At 37.5% G+C, this 23,427-nt stretch overlaps 9 protein-coding genes across 9 annotated transcripts; 3 read left to right on the forward strand and 6 right to left on the reverse strand.

Annotated features, from left to right (window-relative positions):
- Positions 1-666: 666 nt before the first annotated feature.
- RO3G_09536 (uncharacterized protein) lies at positions 667-1,609 on the forward strand (the record flags this gene model as incomplete). The annotated part of the gene is made up of 6 exons (XM_067664121.1): positions 667-712; positions 775-825; positions 884-1,129; positions 1,179-1,249; positions 1,306-1,434; positions 1,490-1,609. The coding sequence occupies 6 exons, from the start codon at positions 667-669 to the stop codon at positions 1,607-1,609; spliced, it is 663 nt and encodes a 220-aa protein (XP_067520222.1).
- Positions 1,610-2,150: 541 nt separating this feature from the next.
- Positions 2,151-3,808, forward strand: RO3G_09537 (uncharacterized protein; the record flags this gene model as incomplete). Its single annotated transcript, XM_067664122.1, has 2 exons — positions 2,151-2,378; positions 2,441-3,808. The coding sequence occupies 2 exons, from the start codon at positions 2,151-2,153 to the stop codon at positions 3,806-3,808; spliced, it is 1,596 nt and encodes a 531-aa protein (XP_067520223.1).
- A 3,718-nt stretch (positions 3,809-7,526) lies between these two features.
- On the reverse strand, positions 7,527-8,879 carry RO3G_09538 (uncharacterized protein; the record flags this gene model as incomplete). Its single annotated transcript, XM_067664123.1, has 2 exons — positions 7,527-8,086; positions 8,249-8,879. The coding sequence occupies 2 exons, from the start codon at positions 8,877-8,879 to the stop codon at positions 7,527-7,529; spliced, it is 1,191 nt and encodes a 396-aa protein (XP_067520224.1).
- A 753-nt stretch (positions 8,880-9,632) lies between these two features.
- Positions 9,633-12,334, reverse strand: RO3G_09539 (uncharacterized protein; the record flags this gene model as incomplete). The annotated part of the gene is made up of 2 exons (XM_067664124.1): positions 9,633-9,656; positions 9,755-12,334. The coding sequence occupies 2 exons, from the start codon at positions 12,332-12,334 to the stop codon at positions 9,633-9,635; spliced, it is 2,604 nt and encodes an 867-aa protein (XP_067520225.1).
- A 650-nt stretch (positions 12,335-12,984) lies between these two features.
- Positions 12,985-17,121, reverse strand: RO3G_09540 (uncharacterized protein; the record flags this gene model as incomplete). The annotated part of the gene is made up of 3 exons (XM_067664125.1): positions 12,985-15,575; positions 15,675-15,734; positions 15,837-17,121. 3 exons carry the CDS (start codon positions 17,119-17,121, stop codon positions 12,985-12,987), a joined length of 3,936 nt encoding a protein of 1,311 aa, XP_067520226.1.
- An 832-nt stretch (positions 17,122-17,953) lies between these two features.
- Positions 17,954-18,556, reverse strand: RO3G_09541 (uncharacterized protein; the record flags this gene model as incomplete). Its single annotated transcript, XM_067664126.1, has 1 exon — positions 17,954-18,556. One exon carries the CDS (start codon positions 18,554-18,556, stop codon positions 17,954-17,956), a length of 603 nt encoding a protein of 200 aa, XP_067520227.1.
- Positions 18,557-19,130: 574 nt separating this feature from the next.
- On the forward strand, positions 19,131-20,153 carry RO3G_09542 (uncharacterized protein; the record flags this gene model as incomplete). The annotated part of the gene is made up of 1 exon (XM_067664127.1): positions 19,131-20,153. One exon carries the CDS (start codon positions 19,131-19,133, stop codon positions 20,151-20,153), a length of 1,023 nt encoding a protein of 340 aa, XP_067520228.1.
- Positions 20,154-21,229: 1,076 nt separating this feature from the next.
- Positions 21,230-21,621, reverse strand: RO3G_09543 (uncharacterized protein; the record flags this gene model as incomplete). Its single annotated transcript, XM_067664128.1, has 2 exons — positions 21,230-21,414; positions 21,540-21,621. 2 exons carry the CDS (start codon positions 21,619-21,621, stop codon positions 21,230-21,232), a joined length of 267 nt encoding a protein of 88 aa, XP_067520229.1.
- Positions 21,622-22,138: 517 nt separating this feature from the next.
- Positions 22,139-23,170, reverse strand: RO3G_09544 (uncharacterized protein; the record flags this gene model as incomplete). Its single annotated transcript, XM_067664129.1, has 1 exon — positions 22,139-23,170. The coding sequence occupies one exon, from the start codon at positions 23,168-23,170 to the stop codon at positions 22,139-22,141; it is 1,032 nt and encodes a 343-aa protein (XP_067520230.1).
- Positions 23,171-23,427: the final 257 nt, after the last annotated feature.

Genomic DNA, 23,427 nt, shown 5'->3' on the forward strand with positions numbered 1-23,427 from the left:
AAAAAGCAAACGTCATATGATGTCCATTCTTTAGGAGATCATTATGGGATATGCTTACATCAATAGGGAGAAATATGCTTTAATTGATAGAGAGGAGAGAATAACTATACTTTAAAAAAAAACGTCAGATTATAAAGTTCCTTTTATTGTAAAAGAATTTCTTTAAGATAAAATTTGTTCAATTTTAGAGTTCAATGGTTTTAATTCATTACATGCAATAAAGCCTTTTTGGTTATCTTCTATACAGATTGTGCTTATTAGATGCTTGCTTTATGCTGAGAAATCCTTCAGTAAATCATGCAATGACAGCTCTTTAAATGGTATAACAACTGGGCTTAAAAAGTGCTAATACACATACAGGAAGTGGCGAATGGAATTGATTTAGAGCAATCAACGCATAAAGATAATAGAAACAAATAACGATATATACTAAGCTAAAACATTTTTCTATCTTTCGTTACCCTCTCTGTTCACACGTCGATTGCGCTGTCTGACTTAAAGAATATCAATACAGACATGTGTTGTTACTGACAGCTTTTTATAAAAGAAAAAAAGGGATATTTTTGATTGATAAATCAATTCTGATGAAAATCAAAAAAAAGAAAAAAAGAAAGCTTTCTAAAAAAATCGCAGTCCATACCTGTTCTTATTTCTTACACTTAAATTATGGCAAAGAAAAAGACCACATCAAGTGCTTCTGCTGAAGAAGCGGGTATATATTTGCTAGCAAGATGTATGCGCATATGGTTTAATTCTTGTTTTTTTTTATAATAGAAAAAGCCATTCTTGAGTATATGATTAAGGTCAATCGGCCTTATAGCGCAAGTAAAGAGAGAAGACAATTAAAAAACAAAATAAGGCTACTAAACAATTATGCTAATAGCCGACATATTCAGCAACTTACACTCAAAGTATTCAAAAGCACATGTTATAAAAGCATTAGACAAATTGGCCGAAGAAGGAGAACTGTTGTCTAAGCTATACGGCAAAGCCTCTATTTATTCCATTAAACAGAACATTGTCGAGAACAACAAGAGTGAACACATTTTAGATGCAATTGATATTGAAATTAATAAAACCACAGACAAAATGAATATAATCAAAGCTGAAAATAAGAAGTTTGAAGAAGGTAGCCTATTTATTTCGTATTCTAGTGTGTAGTCATTCATTATACGTAGAGCTATTCAGACTTAAGAGCGAACCAACGGCACAAGAGGCCATTGATCTTAATAAACAATACAAAGAAAAAGTAAGAGCATACATAGGTTTAAATATAGAAAAATGACTTGTAATTTTATTATGTAGAATAAGGAATTGGCAGAAAAACTTGAAAAATTCAAAAACGGTGCAGTATTTATTCCATCCGAGAAAAGAGAAAGGGTTGAAGCAGAATTCAATTTCAACAGAAACATGTGGAAAAAGAGACGCAAAATGGTAGAATCATGCATTTATAAATACTCTATAAAAATATCCACCTTATTTTCTATAGTTTCAAAATATATTTGATACAATTTCTGATAATTTACCTGATAATTCAAATGAACTAAAAGAACAATTAGGTATAGAAGAAGATGAAATACCATTTGAAAGTGACCCTTTTGCTTTTTAAATTTTTATATTGAATGCCAGAAATACAATCTTTTTTTTTTTTTTTTTCTTTCCTGAATAAAAAAAATGACTTCAGCTAAAGAGATTCAACCCTTGTATCGTTCATTTTTAAAAGTTGTTGAAAAATGGCCTGTAGATAAAGTTAGACCCAATCGTGATTTAAAGCAAATAATAACAACAAGAGTAGAAGAGAACTTTCGAAATGAGAGTACTCTGGACATTACTCGCGCTCAAAAAGAATTGTTTGCACTCGAGAAATTATTAAATAATGATTTTAAACAAAAGGTTTGCCTTTTTTTTCTCTCTCTCTGCTGTTTACTAATATGTGTGATGTAGTATCCGCTCTCAGAAAAGATCTTGGTTCCTGCAAGTAATCCAAACTATTACTCAAAATTGATTTCTGCTCTTGGTGTGAACAAAGAAGGAAACAAAGGATTTTTATCAAAGCTGTTCAATTAATGAAATTATTAGACACAAAAAAAAAGAGAAATCTGAGCCACAGAAAAAATAAAGTTTTTTTTTTTTATTTTATTTATTTAAAAATGTCAAACAAGCGAATTAAACTCGACGACGAACACATTCAAAATAAATTTCACAAAGACCTTTTTAATAAGGACTCAATAACAAAGATAGAAAGTGCCTTTAAAGAATCCAAACCTTATCTTCATTGTAAAATCGATAAATTAATTGACAATGATCTCTTGGTTCGTGTACGCAAAGAAATTCTCTCTAGCTTACACTTTACCGTCAAAGAAACTGATATTTACAAGGTAAATCAGAATGCTTATGAAATTATTATCATCATTATTCACACGCACACATCAAAATACAGGTCAACCAGACTGGTGATTTAGCCAACTTGGATGGTCTTCCCAAACACGAGTTAGAACAATTAAAAAGTCTTTTTGAGCTTCGTAACGCTTTGTACTCTTCTGACTTTCGTAACTTTATCTCTCAAGTTACTGACTGTGGTCCCTTGTCTGGTACAAAAATGGACATGAGCATCAACTCTTATCAAGCGGGCTGTCACCTTTTAAATCATGACGATGTCATTGGTACTCGCAGAGTGTCTTATATCTTGTATCTCACAGATCCTGAGGCACCTTGGCAACCCAAGGATGGTGGTGCTCTTGAATTATATCCCGTCATACAAAAGGGCACACCTGCCACTGAGCCTACTGTGATCATTCCTCCTCAGTGGAACCAATTTGTCATGTTCACCGTTCAACCCGGACATTCTTTCCACTCTGTAGAAGAAGTTGTGGGCGCAGGAAACCGTTTAAGTATCTCTGGTTGGTTTCACATTCCTCAAGAAGGCGAGCCTGGTTATAAAGAACCATCTAAAGAAGGTGAAGCAAAATCTTCCCTTGAACAACTCCAAGAGGATGAGGATTCTAGTGATCGATTCAATAAATACGCTATACAGCAGCACCAAGATGAGACTTTACCAGAGGACATGCTGACCGAATTAAAAGAATGGATGAACCCTCGCTATTTGGACAAGGACATGATATCTCAAATGTCTGAAAAATTCTTAGACGAGTCCGCCGTTCAATGCAAAGAGATCTTGAATGATGACATATTGAAGAAGCTTGAAAAGATCACCAAAGAATATGATGAGCAAGATAAAGTAGCATCGGGTAAAGACGGCATCGCTCCCCACGGCACAGGTGTGCGTGAAGGATGGGTTGTTCAAGGCCCACCTCACCGTTCTCGGTACATGGTCTCCACTGCACAGGAGGGCCTGTTCCATTTCCTGGCGTCCAAGTTTGAATCCGAAGCATTCCGTCTCTGGTTGAAAGCTGTGACCCATCTCGTGCCTGTTGGCTACCGTGGACAGACACGTCGTTTCCGTCCTGGACACGATTACACACTTGCAACAGTTAATACCCTTACACAAGGTATCTTGGATGTCACATTTTGTCACGTCAATAAGCCTGATAGTTGGGAAGATGGAGATGTTGGTGGATATGAAAGCTATATGGCAGGGCATGATGGAGAAGAGGACCCAGCTACATATAAGGCAGCCGATGATGATGGTGTTTTGTTGCACTTGCCAGCTGGAAAGAATGAGTTATCTCTTGTTTTCAGAGAAGAAGGCATCATGAGATTCATCAAATATGTAAGCGCAAGAGCCCCTGGATCGCGTTGGGACTTTGCTTACGAATATGACTTGGCAGAAGAAGAAGATAACGAATAGATTGTACATAACTAAAAAATAAACTCTTACATTGCATAGAAAACTCTTGGTTTTTATATTTTATCTGTTTATCATGAACAATTGCTTTGGTTCCTTATAAAGAAAATATACGTGTTATATCATTATATAAGAGAAAAGATTAAGTAAACGTCGCTTTCCTTCCTTCAGACGTTTTCTTATTTCTAGAGAAACAGACTTGCGATAAAGCTTTCCTGCATTAATAGAAATACGATTGTATGAGGAGGACGAGAGTATATTTAATGATTCTTACATTTCATTGTAAAATCCCACATTCAAGTCTGCATAACATGCTTTTATGAATTCGAAGATTTCATTAAACAAAGCCCCCTCTAATTAAATCAACAAGTTTTTAGAATAAAGATAACAGGAAACTTATCCAATTTTTACTGAATTTTGATCAAGGGAGGAAAGAGGTTTTTGAACTAAAACATTTATTTATTTATTCTGGTTTATAGTATCATCTACAAAGACTAATAGTCCAAAGCATCCCATCCAAAAATATGTTTTTATCTTTTACTTAATTATCATTATACAGCACTTATACGTCTAAGTATATTTTACAAGACTGCGATGAGCGTGTTGTAGAACAGTAACTGATTGTAGTTGACATTAATAAATATAAGTCTTAATACAAGATCATAATTAAAATAAAATAAAGTATAAGTTTATTTAAATAAGTTCATACAATCAATTCCAATTAAACATGTTCTTTTAGAATATGTATTGTATTCATGAGAGTTCTTTGATAAGAAGACGTATCAACTAAAATAACCAAATCCAATCCAATGTCAGGAATATTGCTAATCTTTCACATAATTGAAATAACGCGTAAAATAACGTTATTCAATTCAGTGAGGAATTCCCAGAATAAAAGATAATCTATGACAGACATACAAAAGAACAAATGAAAAGTTTTCATAATCATAATTATAGATAATACTTGCTAAAGTACCTGTGTATTAGAAGAACGATAACAATAGAAGATATCAAGCCACTCAATAAGATATAAATACCTGCCTTCAATTAGAAAAATTTTTACTTTAACTTAAACTGAAATAAAGATCAGTCTCAAAAAGTACTCAAACTGTTTCTTGATCTTTGTTTCCACCTTTTCTTTTATTAATTTAAACCATTATACAGCGGGGCGCATAATATGTTGTAGTCATCGCTTCGCCTAGGTCAGATAAAAAGAAATGATTAGAAGCTAAAAACCCCTTATGCGATGAAGGGTAAAAATGTTACAAAATAATCGTGCATCTTCAGGAAGAGAATTCATACAGTTTAAGAATAAAACCTAATTAGGCTCAGAAAAAAAAAAAAAAAAAAAAAAAAAAAAAAAAGGCCAAGCTCAAGGATTCAAGGACTCAAAGACTCAAGGACTTGGGCATTCAAAGCAAAAGAAGGAAAGACATTAGTATTCAATGTTTTGTTCACAAAAATAAAAATTATATATATGACTTTATTTAATAATATATGTCCAGGGTTTGTATACTTCTCACAGTGTAGATATTAATATATGTACTATGCAGATGGCTAAATGCTAATTCTATGATGCAGATCTTTACATAATTTAATATAAGCACTTGCCCCTCGTTCACCAGTCTATTTTGGTAGATATACATACATATTACTAAGTCTACATTTCCATATACTCACACTATCAATCGTTAATAATGCTTGATTGCTATACAATGGTTATCTTTGGAGCACAACACTCAAGCGCCAAAGCGAAGACAGGAAAAAGATAGAGAGAGGCCAAAGTAAAGCAGCACTCATCTATAATAATCATTAACTGTTGTGTATATACAGTAGGAGTAATAGTACCTTACTTTAGATAGACCAGAAGAAACTAGCTAAGCTTATACCAACAAGTAGAAAAAGGAAGCAGTATGCATCTATAATAGTTATTAGCTATGGAGGATATGTAGTAAAAGTAATAGTACCTTACTTTAGATGAAACAGGTTAAAAAAAAGAAAAAAAAAAAGACACCAGCCAAGTTTATATCAACAAGTAAAAGAAGAAACAATGATAATCCTGGGAAAGAGATTTTATAAAGACCATTTAAAACATCAAAAAAGCAACAAATACGATTTTACTAAAGTACAAGTGCCATTAGAGCAAGAATAGAATATATATAGCGTTAAGAACTTATCTTTTATAAAAAAGAGAAGAAGAAAAAAAAAAGAGAGAAGTGCTTTTTTGTAGCCTTATTTTACTAATTTTACACTTATTCACTGTCTATTTAATGATATCACAAAAGATAAATTGTACATTGCTTAAGCAAGTTTTATTACTTGAGCGCAATATCTTTAACTTGGAGGATATGATTTTTTCTTTTTTTTCTTTTTTTTTTTTTTTTTATTTCAGGTATATATATATATAAAAAAGAGAGAGAGAAAAGTCGGTGTTAAGGATACATAAGATTATAGTCGCTTTACTTTAGTAAAAGGAGTCAAATATGATCCTGAATAATATGTTGACATAGCTTGGAATCATTTATAACGGTATGCCCTGTTGTAGAACAGTGTCTGATTATAATGGACATTGAATAATCACAACTAAAAGAAGTATATTAAAATTGATAAAAGATAGTAATTTAAACCTTAATTAAATGAAATGTACTCTTCTTCTTTTTGTATAAAACTATCACTATTAGATTCATTCTATAAAGTAAACATGAATACTAAATAAGTCATGATCTTTACTATTCATCATCTCTGTAAATGAATAATAATGGATCAGGTACCTAGTCAACTTTGATCTGACTGGAGGCATTTCATATAAATATATCTTTCCTCTCAATGAAGACAGGACAACTCTCCCAGATCAGTTAAAGAACAATAAGATCTATAAAACAACGAATTAAAAATTTTCATAATCGATTCAGTGATCATTATTCAACCAAACATGTCAATTATTGGATCTACGCTCATAAATACTCATTTACCCGCCAATTGATAGAAGAATATAAATAGTAGACTTTGTAATGTTTTCTTTTTAACAATTAAGATTGTCTTAAATAAAGTTCAGTCTCAAAAAGTATTCTTTGGTTTATCTTTGTTATTACCTTTACCAGAACATAACAGTATTAAGTTGCATTGAGACTATGTATGTCAGAATAGAATATTGTTTTTCTTGCATAGTTGATTTATCCAAGAATAAAAAGGAACAAGAGAGGACGAGACTCGATAAAGAGATTGTTTTATTTAATAAGAAAATTGTACTCTATTTATACTTTTCATACACGGATAATATTTCATGTCATGGATTAATAATTAATGAGTATGATATAGCTGATGACAAATAGATAAGGGTTACGTGTTCTTCTATTGTTATATTTGTCATAGAATATTCGTATATGATTGACTGCGGCTGACTGTGATTTAGTTCCTGGATTTAATATAGTTTAACCGTGCAATTACGCAGCATCTTATCATGTAGCTTATTAATACTGTTTTCATATCGAGTTATGAATGATGGATACATCATTGCCCCCTTCCAGGTTGGAACAACCGATGAACATCATGAATAACGAAGAGTACATGGATTATATCTAATATGATTGCTTAGGCTGTTCATATTAAAGACGTAAGTGTAGAGAAAAGAGAGAGCATGCTCTTCTGGTATATAATCGATAAAAACCCATAAAAACCTGTTTAGGAAAAAAAGTAATGGGAAAAGACCATATTCAGCTCGTTACTTTGTCTTGCTTCTTTTGTTAAGATTATTAGTCTTGGCTGGCAAATTAGTATGAGATGAGCGTTTACGTTTGCCAATGTTATTATTGACGTTACGTCTTGCCCAGTACTGTTCTATCATACTCATATCATCAAAACTTGAGGCAGGTTCCCAGGTATCATATTCTGGAGGATAACCTTTCCATCTTACTAGGTATTTATAATTGCTAGTGTTATTTCCTTTATGTTGGATAATTGCCTGCACATCGTACTGTTGTTGGTCAGCGCGATTATTAACAACGTTGTCTGTAGAGATAAGTTTGATGTGCGAAGTAGGTACGTCGCGCGATAATAATGCACCTGTTTTATCCGTCAAAATGTAGCTACCATTTTTTGTGACTCCATGTACGACAAAGGGCCCCTCGTACCTTGGGTCAGTTTTACTATTTCTATTCACATTTTTTATCATAACTTCGCTATTAGTAGGAAATTGTTGATGTACAATGCGGTGTTTCTTTGTAAAATACTCGTTGTCAATTCTTTGAGTAGTCATAATACGGTTACGTATAGCAGGGATTACTATGTTGTTCATATTGTCTAGTTTATTTTCTAGTGCTTTAGCATATTGCTGACTAGAGTTAGGTATTGAGGATTGTGTATTAGAATAATCCTGGAATTCATTTGGTTGCCTATTATACATAAGCACAAATGGTCTGGAATAATGTAATCTAGAATATTTACAATTCATAGCATATTGAATACTAGGAAGGAAAAGATTCCACTCGTCCTTCTTGCCTTGTAATCTTTTAACAAGAGCTCGTTTGGCTATTCCAACAAACGATTCGTTAGTCGAATTACCCAATGGGTTATAAGGCAGTGAAAGTCTATGGTCAATACCACAGGTTTCCATTAATGAATTAAATATTTCATTAGTGAATTCTGTACCGTTATCTGAACTAAGTTTTTTGGGCCAACCAAAAGTGCAAAAGATATCTCTAAGTTCATTAGCTATGGATACTGCAGTTTTATCCATTAATGGTCTTAGAATTGTAAATCTTGTAAAAAGATCAACTAGGACTAAAATGAAATTGTGTCCTTCTGTTGATGTAACGTTCAGGGTACCAAGGTCAATACAGACGTGATCAAAAGGACCATCTGGTAGAATACTACGGGGAGGGTGATACCCGTGTTTGCCAATATTAAATTGCTGACATTCAGGACAATTGGATACTAGCTGCAATGCATCTTTTTTAATATTAATCCAGTGCAAATTATCATTGTGGATTGTCTTTACAATAGCATCAGCCCCAAAGTGTCCAAGTAGATGTGCCTTTAATAATAGGTTATGAAGTTCTTCTTCTGGTGGTGTCATGTAGTCTACTAGTTGTACAGCTCTTTTTTTTTTTTTTTTTTTTTTTTTTTTTTTTTTGGAGGGGCTCTAGGCCAAATTTATTAATAAATAGATATAATATTTAAAGTCACGTGGTAGACAGCGGTGAACTTTTATACATCAAGGACAACGTGTAAATTAAATAATGGAGGCGGGAATTACATTGCAGAGAGCACTGTATCAGATCGCAAGGAAGTGATAAGTACCGTAATTTGTTGATATATAATCATTGAGTCAAAAGGAGTGTTATCAAAAATAAAACGCCAATGTGCCTTCCAGATACCAAGAAAAGCACAACCGATTATACTATCATTTTGAATGAGTCGTAATTTTTGACGAGGAAAGATCAAATTATACAGAGCGTTAGCTATATCTAACAGTGGCACGTCATGGACACCAAAAAATTGTTTCCAGAGTAGCCGCCAAATGATCAATTTGCTCGGACAACGAAAGAGGAAGTGGTCTGAGTTTTCAGGTGTAGAAGGGTCTCCACACAAACGACAATGTGAGTCACAGATGTTGGGCACTAAGGCTTGCACTTGTTCAGCATTGGGAAATTTCCTATGAAGTAGTCGGTACCATGGAGTTCTGATAGCCAACGGAATATCCATGTTCCAAAACCGTTTCCAAAAAGAGGAGGATCTTGTGTGGCCTAAAGTGCCAGCAAGGGACTGTTTAATTTTCTCGAGATGTGCTTGTCTAAAGGACTTTGGTGTAATTATAGACTTGTTTGGATCAATTAGCGAGGCCACCAAAGCACTGCAAAAAGCGTCAAAGGTACGATATCCAGTATTTATAGAATCAGAATCCGAAGAACGTGGAAGACATAACCGCGCAAAAAAAGGTAGTAATGTTACTTCGCCAGACTGTATCCACCGTAAAAGTTTCAAGATACGGTATTTTCCAATGATAAGTGAAGAATGTCCTTGGCTGGATGACAATGGAATAAGACATTGAAGCACGGGATCGAAGAAAAAGGCATTTTTAACAAGAACTGTGTCAAAGGAGTGCTGAACTGAGGGCTTGATCTGAGCAGACCACGATACTGTAGCCGACAAAGGCAGTGAAAGACAAAAGTCAGATGTCAATTGAGGAGGTTGATCCAAAGGAACATTCAAATTCTTTGAGACCGTAGCTCTATCAAAAAGACTATCGAAGGCACGATAAAGGATGGAACAGAGTCCAGGTCGATATTCATGCAACAGACCACGCCGTAGAGCCGGGAAGATGAAAGGCAATCGTCGATCTAAGAGCGGTAAAGTAGACATACTTTCCATGTGAGCACCAATCCATCGTACAGTCAGGGAAGTGGGATTGCTTTCATGAATTAGTGGAGTTAGCCACCGAAACTGTAAGGCCAACTGTTGGATAGCCGGATTCAAAACACCTAAACCACCTTGTTTGAGGGGGAGTTGAAGTACATCAAAAGAAACAGGTGGAAAGACTCTAAACATAAGAAATTCACGGCAGATGGATCCAATAGTACCAAGCAGACGTTGCGGAAACCATGAAACACGTAGTGCATGCCATAGTGTAGACAAAATCAAAACGTTGAGCACAGTCGCACGCCCTCGAACCGAAAGTAGGCGTTGTTTGTGAATATCACAAGCATTCTTAATTTTAGTAATCAAGCGATCTTGAAATACTTTTTTCTGTGCAGAAGAAGTAGCCAACGGATAACCGAGATATATAAGCGGCTCTGAATCATTGCGGTCGTGCCATTTTGTAATCCCATGTTCTTGAAGAGCCGGTAACCAGTGTGGATGCGGTCGACCAGAAACAGAAAAGGCCACAGTTTTGTCATAGTTCATTTTCGCGTTAGAAGCTTGATTATAACACTGTATCAGTTGTTGTACCTCGGCTAAATCTTCTGCATTTTTAAGATAAATTAAAAGATCATCAGCATATGCCAACACTTTAAGAGACTGCAAGGAGGAAGGGCCAAAAACAGGAGAGGCAGAAGAATGCGGCGATAGGCTTGGAGGAGAAAATCCTTGTATGCGATTAGAATAAATGATCGATTTAATCAAAGGCTCCAAAACCAAGTTAAATAACAAAGGGCTAATGGGGTCACCCTGACGTAAACCTCGTCCAAGAGAAATGGGACGAGTCAGATAGCCATTCACATTAACCCGCATGGAAGTACCATAGAAGAGACCTAAGATAGAGTCCACAAAAACTGCGGGAAATTGAAAGCGATGCAAGACAGCCCGAAGATAGGTGGGATGAACCCGATCATAAGCCTTCTCTTGATCACACAATAAACCCACTTCATCTGATTGGCGTACAGAGGCTTGTTCACAGGCGATCTGAGCTAAGAGACCGTTATCAGCAATAAAGCGTTCTTTCATAAAACCACTTTGATGAGGTGTAATCAAAGGGGAAATAACAGACACTAGACGTGCATTGAGCATGCGTGTGTAAATTTTTGCGTCGCAGTTGATCAGTGTAATGGGTCGCCAATTCTTTAGAGAAGTGAGGTCACCTTTTTTTGGCAATAAGCAAACACTAGTCTCTAACCAGGAAGAAGGAAACAGATTCTTAGAAAGAGCATCGTTGTAGACGTTCAATACTAGATCTGAGTATTTCTTGTGGTGAAAGATTAGATTCAAGAAAACGTACGATAAACCATCCGGACCAGGACTGCTGGATTTTGGAGCTCGGGAGCTGTGAGCGGATATTTCTTGCAGATCAAATGGTAACGTCAAAAAATCGGTATCTGCCTCGTCGAGCCGGCAGTCAGAGGGGATATGGGACATCATCCTATCCAATGAGTTGGAGCAGATAGGTTCAGTCGAGAAGAGATTGGCATAGAAATCATGTACAACATCCAAAAGTTGTTCACGGTTGGAACAATGGTTCCCAGTCCTTGGATTCCAAAGCATGGGTATAGAACGTTGAGCCTGTCGAGCGGTAGCAGATTTCTTCAGATACCCTGCATCAGTCTCCCCATGTTCTCTCCATGTTCGTTCAGCTTTCAGAATAGCAATCTTCGTGGTTTCCTCCTGAAGGACCTGAATTTGCTGTTCGACTCTAGGCAGATGGGTCGTCAGAAAAGAGGTTGGTAGAGAACTCTGTAATAACCGTTGCCGTTTGCGCTGGAGGGCAGCCAATTGTTGTTTTCTCCAGTCCACATGTTTACGACCGTAACCACGAATAAACTGTTTTACCCTTAGCTTAACCATGTCCCATAATATCTGTGGTGAGGAGCAGGAGAGATGAATTTCTTGATCATATAGCTTTGTCAACATCTGAGCGAGCTTATTTCTAAAGTTCCGATGAGTTACATATGTCGGGTTTGCACGCCAAAGGCCAGGACCAGAAAGCGTTGGCAAATCCGGTTTGAAGACAAGCGTAAGAAGGGCATGATCGGTCCAATGAGGATTGAGAAATTCGACGTCGGCATCAACATAATTGATTGCTAAATCAAGCGACATATAAATATAGTCAATGGTTGAATGTGACAGTTCTCCGCGACGAAAGGTTGGCGTTACTAACGACCGAAGGTCAGACATAACGTTGCGAAAATGACATTGTAGGAAATGCACCCACTGTTGTGGAGGACGAGAATTCCGCGTTGAAGAGGCAGTTGAGATTGAGTAATTAAAATCGCCAGCAATTATGAGGCGATCAACGCACGATATAGTGTCAAGAGGAGACAATTGTCGAAAATTTAAAATAGATTCAAAAAACTCTGCACGTGCTTTGGAAGACGATGCAGGAGCATACACTACGAGAATATGGAAAGGTTCCATATGACCATCAATATGGTCTACTTGAGCGAGAATACATCGAGAATCCTCAGGGAGAGGAATTCTAGAGATAGTGAACTGAGGATCAAAACATAAAAGTCCACAATATTTAGTCCACAAAGATTGTTGACAACAAAACTGTTGATGTAAGATGTTTTGATGTGGAAGAGATGCACCACAGTTATCAATCTCTTGAAGAGCGACAAATGATGGTGACTTTGAGCGAATGTACCGGATTAGATGATGTCGTGATGATGGGTTACTGACTTTGAAAAAACTATTGCCATTCAGAGACAGTAACGATAAAGCCTTGCGATTCTGATTATTATTCATAATTACAAATCAAGTCGATCGGGAGGCCGCGTAGCGCGAGTACTCCTTCGTGGTCCTGTAGTTGAAGAATCTTTTGTCGTTTTCTTTGTTTCAGAGGTTGAGACAACGGGTGGATCAATGTTAGAAGAACCTGTATCTGTTTCGGGAGATGAAAAAGGTTCAGATGTAGTTGCCCATTGAGATTGGATTGAGCCTTCATTGTTGGATTGTTCGGATATATCAGACATTGAAACATCATCCGCATATTGAATGTGTTCACGAGTCTTACTGGGGACTGACAAGATATCTTCAACTGTGTCCTCATTTGGGATAGGAGCTGTAGTTGGAGAATCCACACGACTTTCTTGAGGTTGATCCTGGATAGCGGATCGTATCGTCGATCCGTTCTGGTTATCAAGTAACTCAACTGTCTTAACAGCATCAACCATCGTATTTTTCGGAGAAGGCATGGTGGTTTTTGACTTATGGGAACCTCGAAGCCTTTTAGCTGGTGAAATCTTATCAGGACATTGAACCCTAATGTGACCGGGCTTATAACAATAATAACAGACTCTCTTGTTACTGGGAGCCTGTTGACACTCAGAGGCGCTATGCCCAAGTTCGTGGCAATACTTACAGTATGTGGGCATTTCCTTCCAGTACGCATGGATATACACGGAACAGTCATCTGTTTCTGGGTTATGCGGATCAACCCAAGGCATTATGTGAGCCAGATCCAGAAAGGGGTCTGGCTGAGATGAGTCAGAGGTACAATCAAGTACTGCGTACCCAGAACCAAGGAACGCACCAGTGTCGGAATCAGTTACAATACCTACATCCCGAACATACCCATAACTAGACAGAGTATGTTTCAAGCCTTCCAGGAGTTGTTGGGGACGTAACCAAGGGAGACGTTGTAGGGTCAGACGCCGGATAGTAGATCCAGGTCTACAAGCCACGACGGGACGTATAATAATTTGTCCATTATCAAAATGAAAACCATTCTCACAAGCCTTTGACCGGAAGTGGTCATTATCGAAGTTGATTTCTAAATAACGGTTGTAACCTGATTTATGAACTACCAAACCAACATAGTCATGAAATTGTCCAAAAGCCAACTTATAAATCGTTCTGTCCGATTCTTTGCGAGAAGTAATGTCGAAGAAAAGACTTCCAGGTGTTTGTGAGACACCCCAGTATACAGTGTCGATGATAACGGGAGAATTCTGTTTAGAGATGCTAAGATATGGACTAGATGACTGAACTGAGGATGTCATCATAGGTTTAGTGTGAATCAGACTTTCACGAGTTTTAGCCGGTCTTTGGTGTATCTTAGAATATAACACTTTCGTTGAACGACGAGAGACGACAGGTACACTCTCTGGTTGTTGAGCATTGTTAGGAATGTTGTCACCTTCTTCAGGTGGCTTAGCGTTGGTAGGCGAAAGAACCATGTGTACAGCTCTTTGTTTTATGTTTGTACTGTTTTCTGTAGTACGTTTGTTCTGTGACTTTGTATTTGTATTTTTTATGGAAAGTTGCTGAGGATTACTATCTCCCCCCAGTCTTTTTTCCGTATCGTCTGAAAAAAGACGAGAAAGTGAATCCGGCAACACATTTTCAATTCCTGGACGATGAATTACTCTGAATGTATAGTTGAAAATAGTTTCGAACCAATTCAGCATCATGGGATTAGGAATGTTTTGTGTGCCAAGATAGACTAAACTTTTATGATCAGTATACAGCGTGAAATGAGATCCATACAACCACTTGTGAAATCTTTCAAAAAGATAACAGATGGCTAACAGCTCTCGTTTAGTTGTCGAGTAGTTCATTTCTGACTTCGACAGTGCTCTTGCTGCGAATCCAATATAGCGAGTGTTATCGTCAATAATTTGATAAAGTACACCGCCAATTCCTGTGTTGCTAGCATCTGTAGCTAGCTGTAATTCATGACGCATGTCAGGTATAGACAGAACAGGAGCATTAGATAAGGCTGTCTGTATATTTCGAAAAGCCTGTAGATGTTTGTCAATCCAAATGTGTTCCAATGAACCTTCATTACGTAGTTTATCTAACGGTGCGGTCATGGTAGAGAAATTTGGGAGATGACTTCGAAAATAATTAGCGAGACCTAGAAAGCGTTGTATATCTTTTCCAGTCTTTGGTATTGGCCACGCTAAAGCGTTTGCAACCTTTCTGCTACCCAGTGAGAGACTATTGTGACTAATAGTGAAGCCCAGGATGTTTACAGAAGTTTGCATAAAATGACATTTATCAACGTTAAGAATGAATTTAGCTGATGTAAGTCGTTCGATGACAGTAGTTACGCATTTGATATGTTCCTCAATATCGGGTCCAGTACCGATAGTTAAATCATCAATGAAACATGTTACGTATGGCAAGTCATGTAAGAGAGTAGTTAGCACACGTTGGAAGTGATTTGGTATGGGGGTCAAACCGAATGGTGCTCTACAGAATTGATATTGTTGACCGTTAAATGTGAAAGCTGTGAGTGCTCTATGCTCTTCAGCTAGAGGTAGACGATGAAAAGCTTGTTTGAGGTCAAGTACTGTGAATAGCGTAGCAGCACTCATTTTTTGATGCAACTCAGCTATCAATGGTAATTGAAAGCGGTCGGTACGATCTTTAATGAGTATTGCATTGATATGTCTGGGGTCTATACATACCCGTATATCGTCACTATAATTACCATTAGCGTCCTTCTTACGTACAGTCAACAAAGGAGAGTTAAATGCAGTATTAGGAGGGGCTATTTCAATCACGCCATCTGCTAACCATTTATCAACCTGTTCTTGTACTTTAGGCTGGATTGACAGTGCAATAGGATACTGTCGTCTATAAGTCGTTTTACCTGGTTCAGTTTCCAAGCGAACTATCGCTTCAGGTAGAGGACATGCAGATGTGCTAGGGATCTTAGCATTAGCGCTCAAATATGGCTGTAATGCGTCCATAAGTTGTTCACGCTGTTGGTGAGTACCAGCGGGTGACTTGTTAGGTTTGATAGGTGAAGGGTCTATTGGATCAGGTATTGTAGAGATATTAGGACTATCCCACGTAACAGCTAAACCTGTCAAGTTAATGTTTAACTTAGGCATAAGATCTGTACCAATACAAATAGGTATATCCTTATCAAACTTAAAAATTTCAAATTTATGCAAGACATTGATTCCGTTATAAAATACTTTTATTTGATCTGTAATAGCAGTTCTAGGTACCAAGGTATTCAAACTAGCTAATTGTAATTTTCCTGAAACAGGAAAAGTTCTAACGTTTATAATTTTTGCTAGGTCAGGAGAGATCGTAGAAGTATTACACCCAGTATAAACCAAAGCCCAAGTACGGACATTTTCTATAGTGATGGGTACAAAAAAGGAATCAGTACGTTTGTTATTAAAACTGTAAAGTTTTGTATTAAACGGTTGCAACTTACATAGTGATGAGTAGTAGTGGATGTCCTTGACGGCTTCATCGTCAAGATCCTGTTCTTCATCGTGGTCTTGTTGGTTGGCAGGGTTGTACTTAGAAGCTTTTGTACCCATTGGTACATCTTCACTGCCAGTCAACTGAAGTGAGCGGAATGCTCGGGTTATGGTAGGTGCAGTAGAGGAGGAGGAGGCAGAACCAGCGGAAAGAGGTTGATTCCTTTTAGGGCAAACATTTAAATGCTCCCTAGTAAAAGGAGCGTTGCACTTAAAGCAACGCTTACTAAACGTCTCTTTGTTCATGCTGCCAGTTATACCCAGTTCCTGAGCCTTCTTACAACGATCAGTTGTGTGGTTGCACTTTCCATGGATAACACAAGTCCTTCCATCCGTACGGTGGTTTCTTTTATGAATACCACTGGGAGGGTTCAACCCGTTGACTTGGGAGGGTTGGTTATTGAACTTTCTGGTTGACGTATTGGGCAAGGTCTGTTGTTTCGTATGAAACTTTCTTGCGATACTTGAAAGGAGGTTGATATCATTTTTTGCCTCCTGGTCCAGACTGACGATGGCCATATTGACATGATTTTGGAGGCTGCCAGGAAGGGAGTTCACGAACAAGATAGCCAAAAAATCATCAGCTACGGGTGTGGCTTCACGCTTGAGCTTCAAGAAGCGGTCAGTGTATTTTTCCACAGATTCATCAGGTTGCATGCTGATGGTTAACAGCTCTCTTGAGGCGTGAGCTTGAGCCTCAGTGGATTCGATGCCGTATTTCAAGGTTAATTGCTCCTTGAATGTGGCCCAAGATAAGTTCTTCTTTACCCGTAATTCATCATACCATGAACGCTGGGGATGGGTAAGTGAGAAAGGGATGAGGCGCTGCCAATGCACCTGTACATCTGTTTAGGATAGGAGGGTTTTAGGTAAAAGCAGTATAACAACAAAGATAAAGAAATACTGTTAGAACTTGGTATCTCTTTATTAAGTTAAGATAACTAAGATTGAATATAATTAATTCTACATGTAAAAAGTGAGAGTATTTATAGACATGATACGGATAAAGAATTAGGACAGATTTATGATCAATTCGATAGAATAGATGATTACTATTTCTAATTATTAGTTTAGCCTGTTCCTAGCTTGTATTGTCAATTATGCTATTGGGATGGTTGCAGATAACTCTGGATGTAGGACTATTTAGGAGACGGTACGGATGAATATAAAATCCTCTAGTTCCATGATTGGATATTATGGCTAATAATAATATCTCAGTTAGGATAAAGGTTTACATGATTTAATGATGATCCGGTAAGTAATTGTCATTCCTTATTCAACATGCTCATATCATCAATAAACTATATTACAACCACGCCATACATTTGACTGTGTGAAGTTAATATGAATAAAGCTTAATATAAAAATCTAATCAAGTTCTTTTATTGATCTGTGCTGGGAATAATGTTATAAATGATTCCAAAGTTATGTCAACATATTATTTAGGATCATATGAGATTCCTTTTACTAAAATAAAGTGACTATAATCTTATGTATCCTTAACAAGGATGTCCTCAAAACGTCGGATACACTCAGCAATGTCTTTATAGACAGGCAAGGCCGAGTTCTCCACATTACCAGTATATTGAAACAAAGGTAAGTTTTGAGGGACTACCGTGGGTTGACTGTTAGAACCGTTAATGGCAGAGCCATTGGTCTGTATAGCCAAGTTATTAGCCAGTTTTGCTTGCAGGTCCAACAAGGAGGCCAAGATGGTGGACTTGGTGGTGTATTCACGAGAAAGGTTAGCCAGTTGCTTTCCCGTAAGCTCTTGACTAGCAATAGCCGCAGCAACTTGCTCAACCTGTTTCGTCAAAGTCTGAATGGTAGCCGTTAAATTACGACCACCTAAGACCTGAGAAGGTGGTGCTGCGCCACTGATCTTGACACCAGCAAGTGGGGAAATGGGTGCCCCGGCTTCTACTTCTTTCATCTCTATGTCTTCTGTATTAGAAATGGGCGAACCATGACTAGAAAGTTCCACCCCATTAACCATGGTAGATTTTTCAAGTCGAGGACCAATGAAAGCAGGATCACTTTCAGAAAAAAGAATTTCTTCGTTGGAAGCCAAAAGGTTAGAGTTGATAGACATGTTTGAGAATAGTGTAGTAATAATAGAGGGCTAAATGAAAGATTGACTCCCCACCCTACCTTATCCCTTATTTTATATATTACTTCGCTTAAAGAAGATCAATTTATTATATATCACAAATTTTTCATTATATTATTTTCGCTGACCAATAAAAAAGAAAGATTAAGCAATCATACAGAGGGTCAAAATACCTCACAAACCTCAGCACTTTTTGATGTTATAGTCTTCTGGATTACTCAATAACTTTTGTATCTTTCTCAAATTTTGCATAGATGTTATCCAATGCGTTGTGTATGTGTTTATAAAATCCCGACGACGGAAATTGAAAACTGAGCGAATAAGTAACGATGAACTGGAGGCGGTCTATTTGTGAGGTATTTTGACTTTCATCAATTATTTCTTTTCTCCGCCATAGGTCATTCCAAACAATGTTCCGGCAAGTTTTAGACATTTTCCGGATAGCGCAGTCATCCCGGAACATAAAATTTAAATTTTGGAAAAGAATTGATTATTCTTTCTTTCGCTAATCCGTAAGTAAATTTCCATCTACTGCATCATCTATCCATCCGCAAAAATGCCCAAATCCTTAGCATACGAAACTCAAATGGACATCAAATCAGCAATAGAGCATGATGTATTGACTGATGTTGTTGCAAAAAGGTTTGGAGTGCATCAAAACACTGTTATCAACCATGCAAATAAGTGGATGCCTAACCGGATTCGCAAGAAAGATGGCAAACAACATCTTGTAAGCGACATCGCTCGTCGTCTAATCAAGCGAGAGGCTCTAAACGGCTCATTAAGGACTGCCAAGGAGGTCCACCTGAAGTTGGAAGAGTTGGGCTATTCTATGTCGTACCAATGCGCTATTAACGTTTTGCATTCTGTTGAGATTTTTGCTGAGATAAAAAAGAAGAAGCCTTTACTCACTGCACAGCACAAGAAAGCTCGATTAGCTTGGGCTAAAAAGCATCAGTATTGGACCATTCACGACTGGCGATGTGTCATCTTCTCGGATGAAACCAAAACTAATATTTGGGGCTCGGATGGCTGTATATACTACTGGAAGCGTAAAGGAGACCGTCTTCGGCCTCATCACATTGAAGTTACAGTGAAGCATGGTGGTGGTGGTATCATGTTGTGGGGCTGTATAACCAGTGAGGGACCTGGGTATGCATGTCAGGTATATGATGGCATCATGAATTCAGACGTATACCAAGAAATCCTTGGCACAAGCCTTAAAGACACGCTCGGGTACTATGGCCTAGATTGGAAATCATCCATTTTTCAGCATGACAACGACCCAAAATACCGATCAAAGTCTACAAAACAGTATATGGAAGATCACAGCATGTGTTATATTGATGACTGGCCATCCCAAAGCCCTGGTTTGAATCCAATCGAGCATATATGGCACCATCTTAAGCTGAAGCTAAGTATGTACGAAAATAGAGCAAAAAGCATGCATGAACTGTGGCAAAGAGTGGAAAAAGAGTGGAATTCCTTTACAAAAGATCAGTGCTTAAAGTATATTGACAGTATGCCAGAAAGAATACAAGATGTCATTGCTGAAAAGGGCGGATCAACTAGATATTAATAAAGTCAAAATACCTCACAAATAGACCGAGGTTAAGTATCTGTCTCCTAATAGATCTCAGCTAATGATCTGAGTTTAAAATTTTGGTACACAGTAGTGTACATATGGATGACTTTATATTTCAAATTTGAAATGATTGAGCCAATTTCTCATGGAATTACATCAAAAATAAGTACAGTAGGTCACAAAACTGCTGCAAGGAATTGCAAAATTCAGGTTTTACAGCTGGTTGTCCATGGGTACTGCACCAAACTATCTCAAACCTTGACTGTTTGTACCTCAATAGAAAGTGCATTTATTCGTCGATTATCGGATATGGGCAATGATTATTGGTGGAATTTGAGATCGCTAAAGGTAGTATTATGAACATCCGACATTTTTTACTTGTTTACATATGTTTTAAATGACGAATTTTAATACGACCCAACCGGTTGCTATCATAATTTTTCACATTCTTGACATGATTAGAATGATGCCAGTATATAAAAGCGCTTACAATTCCTTTATTTTAAATTTTATATTCCCTTACTTAAATTATTTCTCTTTTTTACCCTATCGTCAATCGCATGCCTAAACGGCTGTCAGAGGAGAAAATAAACGATCACAAACAGGCATTAACCGCATCCACATCAATGTATGATATTTCCAAGTAGCCTGGATTACATTAATCAACTGTTAGTAGATACTCTAGACGGCTGTTTTCAAGTAGGACAGTAAACACAGGTGGTAGACCTACAGTAGTCTCCAAAGTGACGAAGCGGTTAATCAAAAGAAAAGTCATGAAATGGGTTCTAAAGGCTTCTAAAGAGGTGTACCGGGAGCTGGTTGGATTTGGCTATGATATCTCATACCAGTCAGAAATTAACGTACTGAAATCAATGGAGTTCCATTTTCTGATAGAAAAAAAGAAGCCATTTCAGACAAAAACGCATACGTAGCATCAGTTAGAACGGGTCAAGGAGCATCAGGATTAGGCAATGAGTGACTGACAGCAAACAGTGTACTTTAATGAGACCAAGCTCAGCGTATAGGGCTTTGATGATGCTGATCACTATTGGAAACGGCCAAGTGACCTTCTACAACATCATGACCTGGATTTTGCAATCAATCACGGAGCTAGCAAAATGATGCCCTGGGGTTGTATAATCTCTGAAGGACCAGGATATGCTTGCTAAATTTACGATGGAAACTTGAACTCGGGTGTTTACCAGCATATTTAGAACACTACGCTTCGTGATACTATGAAGTACTACAATTTCGACTGGTCCAACATTTAGTTTTAGCATGATAATAACACAAAGCACAAGGCATAATCTACAATAGCCTAGTTATGTAGTCACCAAGAGAGCTATGTTAACTATTGGCCAGCTTAGATCCCCGACTTACAGTGGCTACCAAAACCGTTCGCACAAAACGTATTTTTTCCTTTCTGAATCTTTTGTGACCTATTGCGCATAAGAGATACCATATCTAATACATATTTCCTAAGAGTACAAACTCTTGGCTTTCTGATGAAGTATAAAATGTCACCCTATGCGCACCTTAACTCGTACTACGGAGAATCAAAACTCAAAGGCACATTCGAACGTGAAGTGTTTTAAGTATAAAAATATGAACAAAGAAGAATTAACGAGACCGAACAATAGTTCTAAAGTCGAATACTTTTATTAAAGAAAGATTTCAAGGCTATTTATATTAGTTGAGTAAGACCTGAGATTAAATGACAAGAGATAGTTACGACCGATATGATTTGACATGTATAAGAAAAATTTTATAAACTGATGTAAATAATCAACTGTTGAGATGAAAGTGAAACTTGGCTGTTCAGGGCAGTTGGTAATTATCAGGATCTATTCTTATTCAAACTCATTTGTAAAGATTTAGCTTAGAATGATAAGACTGTTATCTTATTGACATGTCAAAACATGACAGAACGGTTTTGGGGCCACATATTTTAAAAGCGAAATGAATTAAAATAAGTTTATTTAATATCCAATATACAAGCCATCAGCCTCAATAACTGCACGACATCGATCGGGCATACTTTTAATAAACCTTTGGCATTCTTCAGCCGTGATTTGGTACCAAGTGTGTCCTATACGATCCCATAGCTCATGTATACCACATGGAGGGCAGTCATAATTTTTAAACAGCCGTCTTTTAAGTAATTGCCACATGTTTTCAATTGGGTTCAAGTCCGGTAATTGTGGTGGCCATTTCATTACATAAAACTCTTGCTCATTTAGCCATTTTGATACGACTTTAGCTGTATGTTTGGGGCCGTTGTCCTGCATAAAGATAAATTTACTCGTAGATTTTCCACTTTCTTCCATATACCAGGCCAAAGACTTCATCAAGTCATCTTGTAAAACCTCCAAATAAACGTCCTTTGTCATGTTCTTGCCCACATCCACAATATAGCCTGGACCGTACCAGCTAATGCAGCTCCATACCATTATAGAGCCTCCTCCATGCTTCACTGTCTCACAAACCTGGTGCTTTTTTAACGGTTGGCCTCGCACTTTCCATGCATAAGACTTCCCGTCGGACCCAAAACGGTTGACTTTGGTTTCGTCAGACCATATGATGTTCATCCAATCGTTCACTGTCCAGTCAATGTGCTGACGATCCCATTGGAGCCTCTTCTTTCTATTTCTTTCATTAATTAAAGGTTTCTTTGGCCTGACAAATGAGACCAAACCAGCATCTCTTAACGCTCTACGTACAGTATTTACAGAAACTGACTTGCCCAAGTTCTGCTCTAACGACTGCTGTGCTTGTACAGCATTTTCGAGACCATCTACTGTTACAGCACGAACGAGATGCTGCTGTTCCCGCTTAGTGAGCGCTTTTGACCTACCACCTTTGTCAATTCGAGCAGGCAAGCCTAACTCCAAACGAATTTTATGAACAGTAGAGGATGATACTTTGACTAACTTTGCAATTTTATGATAAGAAAAACCTTGACGAAGGTAAAACTCGATAGTGTTCTTGCGATCTTCTGTTAATGGTTGCATGTTGGGTAATTACTTGGTAGATGTCGAGATGTCGAAATGAGAATGTGCGAATGACAAAGAAAAAAAGGCAAAAAAATAATGCGCAGTGGTGAATTAGTAAGCAGCGAAAGTTCTGGAAGAATTGGAGGGTGCAGTGACTGCGTTTATCGCAATCGAAGAATTCCTCAAGCGTGGCCCCAAAACCGTTCGAATGTGCCTTTGAGTTTTGATTCTCCGTAGTACGAGTTAAGGTGCGCATAGGGTGACATTTTATACTT

Source organism: Rhizopus delemar, genomic scaffold, assembly GCF_000149305.1.
Source record: "Rhizopus delemar RA 99-880 supercont3.7 genomic scaffold, whole genome shotgun sequence".
NCBI classification, from domain to species: domain Eukaryota; kingdom Fungi; phylum Mucoromycota; class Mucoromycetes; order Mucorales; family Rhizopodaceae; genus Rhizopus; species Rhizopus delemar.